This window comes from Augochlora pura, chromosome 5 (assembly GCF_028453695.1).
Source record: "Augochlora pura isolate Apur16 chromosome 5, APUR_v2.2.1, whole genome shotgun sequence".
Taxonomy (NCBI): Eukaryota; Metazoa; Arthropoda; class Insecta; order Hymenoptera; family Halictidae; genus Augochlora; species Augochlora pura.
Window position 1 is genome coordinate 9,941,136 of NC_135776.1, and position 12,601 is coordinate 9,953,736.

A 12,601-nucleotide genomic window follows, 5' to 3' on the forward strand; every position below is an offset into this window, starting at 1 on the left:
TATAAAAACTATGTACGTGCTGCGAATAATTGTAAGCTCAAAGTAACTTTTATATTTTTTACAGATATTTAAAGAGAAACCAAGAAGGACATTATGTCCGCATAGTTTCCTATATTAGAAAAATATGCAAACTGTGCTAAACTCCGATCGTTGTATTTTATAAATTGTCCGAAAGCTTTTTACGTCGTGAGCGCACAAGATTCCGCGTAGCGGCGCATTACTGGATTCGATAATGGCTCCCATAAATTTTTACAGTTCGGTGACTCACGGAGACCGTTTTGCCACCTGCTGATACAGCCGTTTTCTTCGAGCTGTTTTAACTACCGCGGAAGTTGTAACGATAAAATTTACGGATGCTGACAAAGACCTTGACTTTCCGTTCTATTGTATCTATTCCGTCCGTGAGGCCGCGCGTTATTTCAATAAAAATTTATGGCGTTAAACGGGAAAATACGACCGTAGATACCACCAACAAAAATGGAGGCGATTGTTGATTCCAATTCGGCACAATGAAGAATATGTATCGTATATATAGAATTTACTTTAATGCGAGAAACTTAACCTGTGCTATACAGTTTGATAATCATTATTTTTTCGAGGGTTTTCGTTGTAAATGATAGTATAATAATAATAAATGTATTTACTCGAACGATTCTTTATAATATTCTCAACTGGACCTTGCATGTGACCAGTGTATATTGTCCTACTTTATACTGTGTCATTGTTAAGTGAAAACTGCGTTAACTGCACGAGATAGAAACTAAGTAGAAAGAAATTTTAATAGACAATAGATGACAGTAGAATATGAATAGAAATTTTTCTTTCCTAAATAATAATTATGAAATAATACTAATAATATTTAAAGATTCTTTGAATTTCTCTAGTACTTTCAATTTTAGTTATTCAGTCGCATAAAATCCGCACTCTAGTTATAACAACGGCAATATTGATTTAATTTAAACTTCGCGCGCTTTCTATTATAATATATGTACGTTCAAATAATGAAATATGTTTTTTACAGAAATTCTGAAAGTGATCTCGACTTGTCTGCTAGTTCCGCCGTTAAATATAAGACGTAGACTTTTGCGAAGAACTCACAATAGACATTGTATTATACTTAAAATTGCCAGCTGTGCCACAAATGACGCACTTCCGACGGTCTCGGACGAGTTCGAAAGTCTTACTACACAATGCTACCTGTTGCCTAGCTTCCGGCTAAAGCGACCGCTGGAATTTTGATTAAGGATCAAGGGCTGTCAATGGTGAGACAGCAAGCGCGCGAACGATATAATTAGTCACTTTCCCACATATACTTAACTGTATATAGCTCGGACAGCGATATTTCTTAATAACGCCTGTCATAACAACAAATTGTATTCGCCTTTTTCTTCTTGGAAATTCATTAACTGACGATAAGTTTGCCTGCAGATTCTGCCGAAGAAATTGCAGCCATTTAAAGACGCATTCCCAATGGAATTGACTGAAAATGTTTACGCTTGCATAGAATGCACGAAATAAGTAAAAACAGCAATAAATAATGTCAAGAATATTTCTAATATTGGGGAATGTTTCCAATATGCTTAAGCTGATGCATATCGTGTATTAAATATAAATTAAATTATGATTTAACCCTTTGCATTCCGTTGTCTCCTCTCGGGGGATACATAGTGATTCTAGTATATCACTAGACATTAAAGTTTATTAGCTAGTATGTGGAATTAAATTATTATAGTGCAACTTTTTGAGACATGTAAGTTTCTCTGAAGAAAATAAATGAGAATATGGTTACTATTATTACTGAGATATATAATTACGTATGTAAGACATATAATGATCAGTTGAGAATTGTGTTTCGAGAACAGAGAATACCTCCGTGAATATATTCGATGAATAATTGATTGAACAATATATAAACTATTCGCAATGTGGAGGAATAAAACAGGACTGTATTGTTTCTTCTGACAGAAGAATATCAGATGGAAGATGTCAATTCACTTATTATTGTAAAATATGCAGTAATCAGCCTGAAATGCGTACTGTAATGTAAAATGTTGATTTGCAAATATTCCTCGACGTCTACAAATTCATATAAATCGAATATTATTATAATATCTTGCTATTTTCCAAACCCATTAACTTTATTTTATCAAAGAATGTCCCTCAAAGAATATTATTTATATATAATATAAAGGTTCATAAGTACTGGTAGATAACGTCCATAGGCACTGTAACACATTTTGCGCGCTCGCCTCTCATTCGCTACCGTTTTTTCATTAATAACTCGTTAACAAAGCCGCGCGAAAAAAAGGTTTTTTAAAAAGGCCCCCCACCCCCCCCCCCCCCCCCATTTCTCGGAGTTACAATAATTTTGATACACCCTGTATAATACGGACGATAATAGTAACAATTAAATAAATTGTATCATACTAAATTAAACGTACATATAAAGAGATGATTGATAAATGATTAAAAATTGAGGAACAGTTCTTACATGTTCAACTCGACACGGTAACTATATATAAATTCAAGCTGTGCATACAGCGTTGAATTATTTATAATCGAGAAATATTTCCAACGCGTCAGAACCGACGCGAAACGCAAAAATATCAATGATAAATTGGTCGAACATTGCGACGGAAGCATTTTGCATAAACATCGTTTGGAAAGCTTCGGTCCACGGCTATCTCGAGAGAATGCTCGCGAGTCCCCATTGATATAGGAGACAACCGGTGGGTGATTAAGTTTCAGAAAAAAAGGTCGACCCGAAGGAGAGCGTGAAGAAAACTTCTGTTACATGAAATCCAAGGAATTGAAGAAGCCTAGACCAGGGCTGCGAGTGAAATGCGTCGGGAAGCTTTCGCAATGTTGCAGCCACTTGAACGCCGGCATACGAAGGCTGCGATAAAACTGGAAACGGTGGAGTGTTCTCGGTCCGATAAACTAAACTTTCGATAATAACGACCGCGGACGGTTTCCCCGGCGGTGATAAGGCCCAAAATATTTCGGGCAATATCTGGGGAGCACAGGAAATCAATATCGCGGCCGATAATCACATTACCGTGGCTTGGCTATGCGAGTTGTTCAGGGTGTATAGCGTTCAACCAATGTAACCATGCCAAGCGTTTCCCCTAACATTTTATAAGTCTACTTTTGATAATTTTACATATATAACAACGTGAATATTTTACTAAAACAGTTGTCACATTGCCTGCATAATTGTACTTTTGTTTTATTAACTGTGAATAAACCTGAAGCAATATCCTATACTAATTACTGCAACTATCAAATAACTCGTTAGCTATTATATCTATCTTTCTAATCATTTAGAATTATAATAACGGGTTAATATGTTTGCGGTGCTACGAAGAAAATATTTACGATTGGCAACAGTCTGCCTAGCCGACATCAAATTTAGACCTGAACCATTAACGAGAAACTAATTCGTGTGACTCTGTAACAAATATTTCAAGCATAGAGAAGATTTCCCAGCTTTCACGGAATTATGTTTGTTAATTCTGTCTAATGGATATTTATAGTACGCAGGATATTCCACGCAACTGTATTCTCAAAACGCGTCGGAAAGAACGATGTCAGACACATGGATGCTCGAAAGTATGTACAGCGCGTTCTACTGTAGGAGGAAAGTTCCGTTGATCCTATGCGGGCTAAAAGATGGATTGATCGTTGCAGTTTGCTTAACGAGGTTGTATAATTCGCCCTGGCGAGATTCGTGAAAATTCTGTGCAAGTTGAATATCATTTGTGAAAATGAAAAATTTAGCGGACGCTCGCAATTCGAGAGGAGATTGAGAATCATTCTGAAACTTCGTAGGTGTCCTAATCAATCTAGGTAATGAGTATCCCAAAAGTGGAAACTCAGTTATTTCATTCCGAGCCAAGGGAAACGAACGAGTAACCGTCTAAATCGGAATTTCTAGCCGCTCGAACCTAATTGCAGAAATCCTAATTACGTTCCATCGTTCCCCGCATTATCTGGTTCAGCAGTTATTCCAGTGGAACGTCGATTGCCGCTGCGGCGAACGCCCAGAATTTCATTTCGAATACTTCGCGCTAATTAACCCGTTGCATTAGTAACGTGAAGTTGGAGCTACCGTAAGAAATGGAAATTGTGAAGACCGATAGAAACGAAGCGAAATAGACAAATCAGTTAGAAACGAAGATAATCGTTACAAAAATAATCGCAGAGAAAGAAATTCGATAACGGTAACGAATAACAAGTTCCAATTGATAAAGGCAACGGTTAACGATGGCGTCGATGCAACAGCGACGGTATTACAATTCACAGTAGGCTTTCGCAGTCGAAGGGGTTAAAACACCAAATACGCGCTAGGTAACCATTCGAAGAGTTAAAGCAGGAAAACGGTAGCAGTTTGAGCAGCGGCAACCGGGTATCGGTGTTAGGAATCGGAGGACATCGGCCAACATTCATATTTCAACGGGCGCGTATCTTGAGCATGCATACGAGGCGGACGTAACGAGAGCCGTAGAAGGCGTCAATAACTATAAATGGACATCGTGGAAGGGAAGATGTCGGGTTCCGAGTCGGCGGAGAGTTCTTTCCCGTGCTCGAGAGTTCTGCGGGTTGGCCGGCGAGAAGACGACCGGTCGCGCCGGTGACGAACGGTCGACCTGGCTCGCCAGCAGCCGATGACAGAAACGGAAACGCGAGAAAAAGACAAAGTGGAGAAAATAAGGTAGGACGGTAGTGGACGAAGGTGTACGCGTCGGGAATGCCGCGCACCGGCCGCATATAGTAGCGCAAAAATGATCGCGTCCCGAGTAGATCGCTCGTTTTCTAGGAACGATCCGAGACGCGCTTCTTTCCGACCATATATGTGGCCCCGGGCTGCCCGATCGACCAGGTGCGATGCGTGCTATATTGACAATTTTATGTCTGTTCACGGCTACGAGCCCTTCCTCTCGTATCGGCGACGATGCGACGCCCTAGACGCGGGCGAACCGCGCGAAAATTTCTACCCCATGCGCTCGAAGCTATTCTAATTACAGCTTTTCAACATTCATTTAAACATAAACATAACCTGACATAACCAGTGTCATTAATATTCTACTGTACAATATAATAATCAATTCCCTATTCATTGTGTCATCTAATATAATACATTACAATAGACACGGCATTTTTCGTCGAATTTATGTTAAGCAATCATTTTCTTTTTTAATAAATCATTTTAAATCGTTTACAAAGCTATTGCACATAAAAGGCGTTATCAATATTTAATACCGTAACTTTAAAATCGTATGAGACAGTTTATTCCATGACGAATAACGCGGAAATAATAATATGAATTTAGTTTGCTTTTCGACGATTTCAACCCACTAGCCGTCCCCGTTATCATCTTCGTCGTCGTCGTGGAATCGTGGCACGGTTAACGAGCTCTTTTTTTTAATGTATTCGATACACGAGCGTCGTTGCGGGGTCGTTGCGTGTCGAGCAACGAGAGTAGTGTAAATTGTTTGTCTGTATCGTCTCGTACGTAGACGTGAGCTCCGTTCCAGATGAGTTCTAGATAAAGGCACACGTGTTGATAAAGAGTAGTGGAATAGTAACCACTGATCCAGCCTTCGTGTATTCGAACCTCGAAACCTTTTTTCATCAGTTGGAAAACTTGCGTTTCTTCTTAAAACTTGGAACTTTTATTAACCAGTACAAAACAACAATCTCCGTAAGAAAAGAACAAACTGCTCCTATAATAATCTTAACAAAACACTATGCCACTTAACCATGTGAAACTCTTTTGCCTTGAAATTAATTTTACAATTTTATCACGTGCAACATGTGCATTAACTTGGTGACTGAGAGTAGACATATGGCCACAAAGGGTTGAAATAATATCTTATATTAGGTTGGAGAAAAAGAGATTCATTATTTTTTCGGTAGATAGCTGTAGCAATCGATATCTGGTAAAGCATCGATCAAACAATTTCAGATTTATGCTCGTTGGAAAAATGACATCTTGCGCTACAAAAACTCTTTTGCTGTTTTTTGTTTAGTCCATTCAGTTGTGAGTTCAAAATGCAAGCCAGGCGGCTGAAATAGTGAATGGTATTTATGGTTCCGATACTGTAACAGCCAATTACGCGTCATTTTGGTTTCGTCGACACCATTAGGTATTTTTGACGTTAAAGATGCACCTTGCCCAGGTGGACCCGTCGTAGAAAATGTTGACAAAATCACGGAAATAATCAAAGTTGACCGGCATGTTAGCAGCCGTAGCATCGCCCAGAAGCTAGACATCGACCATAAAACGGTTTTAAACCATTTGCACAAAGCTGGATTCAAGAAGAATCTCGATGTTTGGGTGACACACCGATTAACACAAAAGGACATGATGGATCGAATTTCTATTTGCGAAGCCTTAGCTAAACGGAATGTAATCGCCCAATTTCTTAAACGTGGGATGACAGGGGATGAAAAATGGGTTGTATACAACAGCAATGTGCGAAAACGATAATGGCCAAAGCTCGGTGAAGCAGGTCAGACGGTGGTCAAATCAGAACTAACAGCCAGGAAGGTTCAGCAGTGCATTTAGCGAGACTGGAAAGGAATCATTTATTATGAATTGCTTCCATATGGTAAAACACTAAATTCGGATCTCTAGTGTCGACAACTGGATCGTTTGAAGCTAGCGCTTGACCAGAAACGACCAGAATTTGTGACAGGAGAGGTGTGGTGTTCCATCAGGACAACGCCAGGCCACACACGTCTATAGTGACTCGCCAGAAACTCCAGAAGCTTGGTTGGGAAGTTTTGATGCGTCCACCGTATAGTCCGAACCTGACATCAAGGGATTACCATGTTTTTCTTGCATTACAAAACTTGCTTAGTGATCAGAAATTGGCATCAAGAGAAGAAAATCGATTACAAGAGTTTTTCGCTAATAGGGATCATGACTTCTATGAAGCTACCTTTAAAATGGTAACAAATTATAGAACAAAACGGTGCATATTTCATCTAAATCGGACAATCCGAAACATGTTAAATATAGTCTTGAAGTTCACGTAAAAATAATGGATTTCTCTTTCTCCAATCTAATATAATGTTACTGGCAAAGTGATCACAGATTGGAGATAATTATGAAACGAAAAGACACTTATTTGAAGCAATATTGCAGAGAACGTCGTTTCAAATCTGTCCAGGTCAGCTGGACTGCGATCTAGACCGGATCTTTAACCCTTTCGCTACGAGAGGGTTACACAAGATGTCACCTACACACGCTCGGCAGCTTGTTCTACGGGAAGAACACCGCGGCGAGACCCGGAAAATAAAAATTTCCTATATTAATTACAGAGCACAGAGGTTCGACGGAAACATATTTTTTTCTTCTAACAGTTTCACGAAGTTGAAAATGGTGTAACAATACTGCGAAATCCTTCCATTTCTAATGTATTTATGATAAAAATCGGGGGAAGAAATTAAAGAAATTTTGAGAACGTCTATATATTGTTCTCAATGTTTAGGATTGTCAAAGGAAGAGAGAAATTACTAACTTGTAAATATGCATACAAGAGAGATATAATATTCTGTATAATAGATGTATGTAATATATAGAAATATAGGTATACGTAGAAATATCACGCCGATTTTACGATTAGAAAAATGTGTACTGTGCAGAGGAAAAGATGAGTTAAATTGATGGAAGAAATGGATGCGGGCTAACCTTCGTTTAACGAATGCCGGGTCATTTTTATCCGCCACTCGGCGATATATCTATAAAGCACAGGAAGAAGAAAGATCGACTTTCCAGCTGGTTCTTATGTGCACTGCATACACGTTTAGAAATACTCGTTTCGAAAGAACGTAAGAAACTGATAGATAAGCCTCGATCGTAACAGAGTCAACTAGTTATGGCGTAATGGTAAAGGCTTGGGAGAAATAGTAAATATGAAACGCTAAATAGATAGTAAATATTTTGATTTGCTCGCGTGTTTATTTTCATGAATGGAAATAGTATTTCCATCGGATAGTAATATTTCACGGAATAGTATATTAGCTGGATTTTTCAGAATCTCGAGAAGGTTGTTGAATCCGTAAGCATCTATAAGCTTGGTTGCAGAAGGATCGATTACAGGCTTATCTCTGAGAAAACACGCGTTTCTGAGCAGAGACGCGGACTGTGGTACCGCATCCCGATCGATTCACGATGCACGCTCAGGTATCGCGATCATGCGTTCGATAGGGAAGGCCCGAGAGAGGAGCCGATCGTAGCGAGTCCATTTAATCGTAATATCTGTCTCTCAACGTGTCCGCCTCATTATTCGCCCAAGATCAATGATTCAGCTCGAGCCGATTCGGCTGCTTTTCCGATCTACGCTCGTGCTTCGAAATGTGGCGACCCGACGAGTTTTTATCGCGCGCCTCGGCTCCGCTTTTTGCGGACGGACAACCCATCAGCGGAGACGTTTAAATGAAAATTTCAATCGAAATTTCGAACGGACAGCCGAACATTAACATAACCGTCTCCCTTTTTGCTCGGGTAAACGCTCGATATCCTATTCGATTTCGTGGAGAAGTGCCCTAAATCGCAAAAGAAGTATGGAAATTATTACAAGTACGCCTTCTTGAATAATTGAAAGATCGAAACAAATATATTATAGAAAAAATATTAAAAATATAAAACCTGGAGGCAAATATAGTATAGAAAATGGAATAAAATATTTCTGTACTAAAACAAAGTATAGAAAAATTGTTTTAACTCCTTCCGCTATAATAACGAGTCAAATTTGTGATAGATTCCATGTAAGGTCCGCTAGATACGAATATTATTAATTTGTATTGTCAAAGTCTAGAAGTGGAAGTAAATAAAGACAATACAAGAAACAAAAATTATCTGACCGAACAAGTGCTAATCAACGCAACGTAAAAGGCGTCGTAAGTGCAAGGGGTTAACAGTAAAAAGTATCGGTCGATTAACCCGGTATTTGTTTCTTTATGTTTGTTCGTAAAATGATTTTACGCGACCTTTATGCAACGTTGTAAATTCATTAACGCGTTTGTCCGACCATGAGACACTAAGCCAGCGAGTCGAGACCGAGGCGCGCAAGTGGCTGCATTACGATCATCTCGCCCTGATCATTATTCTGAGATGACCGAAATTTTGACCGCGATTCCTTAAAGGAGACTGCTGCCCAAAATGACAGGCCTTCTTTATTTCGTTCAGAGATCCCTGTCCTTAATTGTCAGGGGACTCGAGTTTCGCGCGGGATTTTCAGTCTTCGATTACAATTACCCGACTGTAATTTTTTGCGAGAACTATACTCTACGGTGTTGTTTATTTAACGTATTATTTTCCTGATTTCTCATCGTAATTCTTAACCCCTTAGCGTACTTCAAATGAAATTCTAATCCCTTGTCATTAATATTTAAGCCTTCAAGTAAATTCAAGCACGGAATAAACATTGATGTTCTGTCCCTTCTATGATATTGATACCAATTGAAAAATTCCTAATCGCAGTAACTGTGAAGAAAATGGTACGTCAAGGGGTTAATTGGAGGCCAATTTTGATTTGCCATCCGTTTAGGACGGTCAACAATTCTCGTTGCTCCTTCAAACTCCATTCTGTAAACGGAGTGCGTCCTTTTACAAATTAAATTCTCCTAAGTTGAAAAAGAATTTCTAGACTTTAAACTTTAGTTAAAAAGTCTGCAATAAATAATCATTTGGATCGCAATCTCACAGACTTCGATCAAGGTGAAAATTAAGTTATTTTTATCAAGCGTTATGCTGGTAGATACGCACTAAATAAATTCACGATTACGGGATCGTGTGAATCGCAGAACGTGATTCGGTATTATAAAAGTGCATCGCGCCGTGAAAACAGAACGATCCGTGTTATCTACCTTTTGTGCCGATAAAGCTCAGATAAAGAGGCACGGTAAGTAAACAAACCTAGGAAGTATCACGGGAGTAACGCGGAGTGTATCCAGGATAAAGAGCGCGTACAAAGAGAAAGGTCGCCGGACGACGATAAGCTATCGACGGGAAAAACGATCGAGAGCCGCCTCGTTCCGGTAAAAATCGAACCAGACAAACGACTCCGTTTCAATTACTTTTCTTTGAGCGGGCTGGCTGGCCGTGTCCCGTCCCGTGGATCACGTCCCGGGCTCATCGATCGAGCCGCGTTCGATCCGGCTCGCGATCACTGACCGAACACGGGCCCCGTTGACAGATCACGAATCAATTTACCGCAGCAATGATCTCTTCCCACACTTTGTCACACTTTTCGGATCGATTCCGCGCCGCGGATCCGCTAACGGCGGCAGGGCACACCGCCGCGGGCCTTTATCGTCGCACGCGACGCGACGCGATACAACGGCACGCAACGCAACGAAACGCAGAAACGATGTTCGAGGCAGCGCGTCTCGCCACTGACTAAACGCGGACCGACTATCGATCCACCGCGCAGCGATCCAAGATGCCCGAGAGGCCGCGACGCGTCCCATTGGCTGGCTGGCCCCTTGATCTTCCTCGGTGCACGGTCACTTCCGCTGCGTCGGGCCGACGCGGGCCGTTCGAAATTCCCTCGACAAACACCGGCCACGTATTCTTAGTAATCTACCTTGGAGCTTGCGTTTTTTACCACAAAAATTTGCCCTTTTCTTCGAGATTATATTGTCGCGAACTCCGTTGCCTTCACGCGTTATGCGTCGCGGTATTTTACTTACAATTGTGCTCCGAATATCTAGAATAACACAATTTTGACGACACGAGTTGATTGCTCGACGGCTTGATCACAACTGTTTTACTATTTTATATTTACATTTTATTTTATATTTATATTTTATTTTATATTTATATTTTGTTTTATATTTATATTTTATTTCATATCTATACTTTATTTTATATTTATACTTTATTTTATATTTATATTTTATTTTATATGTAGAATTTATTTTATATTTATATTTTATATTTTCGAATGAGAAAACAGATTAAAAAACTATCGTCTTTTAACTTTTTTATCTGAGTTTATAGCAATAAACTAAAAATGTTTTCATATAATATTGTTGCGAATTCTATTGGCACCTCGCGTTATACGACGCGGTATTTTATTCTTAGTCTTCGCTATTTACAATTGCGTACAGAATATCTAGAATAATAGAATTCCTTGTGACGACACGAGTTGATCGCTCGGCGATTCGATCACCACTGTCGACTGAACGTCGGCACAACGGCTCCCTGACAACCCCTATCTTCAAATATTTCCTTAGGGGTTGTCCACTTCAGGGCAGTATCACAATATTTCCTTTTTCGAATATCAAATTAAACCTTTCCTAAATTCAATTTTCTAATTTCAATTTTTTGCAGCCGAACTTGTTCCTTTTCTTCGTGACACGTTACTAGATCATCCTTTTCTAGACCATTACATTCATTATATTTTATAATCATACTATATGTAAGCCACGGAATTTCCAAGGCAAATTACTCGTTGAAATACAGCAAGATAAAATTGAGCCACTATTTCCCACCAGTCTAATATTTTGCAATAATCTGTACTAATTTGTATTTGTTTATGGTATTAAACATTGTCCTTTTTTTAGGACAAAAATATATATTGGAATATATAACGATAGGTTTAATAATGGTAAATTCAGTCTGAGTAAACTTGAAGCACTGTGCAGACATTTTTAGAATTTCATTGATTTCCATGCTGCGACCGTTAATGGGTTAATACGAAACGATTTCAAAGTGGTCCGATTAGTTCGATCAATTCGAAATAATGTCCAAACGATTGCCCATAAATATACTGTATCGGATAACATCTGTTCCGGTGTTCACAAGTAGATTCACACCGAAACAAATTTATGGTGATCCGTCTAGACGGAGCCCGCGATGTATGCATGAATTATTATTTCTCCCGGAATTCGATTCGGTGCTCGAATGAACCCCGAACGGAGAAATTATATTATCGGTCATCGATTCCGTAACCCGGCAAGAAATCATAATGGAGATTGCGTTCGATATTTAGCATGATAGAGCCGGATGATGTATCGGTGTTCCGTAGGAAACCATGCCAACAGGTTTGGCCGGATCGAGCTCGTTAGAGCAACGACCAGCTCGTAACATGGTTAATTGTCGCCCCGTTCGATTAATTGTGATTAATCATTTGCGGCAATTCGCGCGGCGCTGCGCGGACAAACTCGGACCGTGTCTCGTTTAACCATAGAATAGATCCGCTTCGAGCAATTGTGTACGAACCGTGTGACGTCGGTTTAATAGGTCGGTGTAGACGCACGCGCGCGCGCGTTGCGAAACGCGCGAACGACTCCGAGCGAACGGTAGCAGGTTGTTGATAGACGTCGTTGTATGGTTTATCGTTACAGAAATCAATATAACGTGTACTCACGTTCGTCGATAGCTGGCTGGTTAACGAATGGACCTTCTCTTGTGCGTCCAGCAGCTCTCTTCGCAATTTCCGCAGCTCGTGCGCCTGCTTCTCTTCCGCCGAGCTGTACAGACTGCTCGCTGTCGATACCAAAGACACCGAAGATCCGTGGACTGAGGACAAACCAAAGAAACAGTTGTTTTTTGCCTTTCTGCTCAATTGGATAAAAAAATAAA

General features: G+C 39.9%; 1 protein-coding gene across 2 annotated transcripts in view; it reads right to left on the bottom strand.

The window, feature by feature from the left end:
- The window catches only part of Sick (sickie), a 283,816-nt gene that overhangs the window by 50,785 nt on the left and 220,430 nt on the right, over positions 1-12,601 (bottom strand). For both annotated transcript variants that reach the window (XM_078180306.1, XM_078180307.1), the window contains one exon: positions 12,387-12,538. In XM_078180306.1, the coding sequence (XP_078036432.1) occupies positions 12,387-12,538 (152 nt within the window). The remainder of the gene's footprint in view (positions 1-12,386; positions 12,539-12,601) is intronic.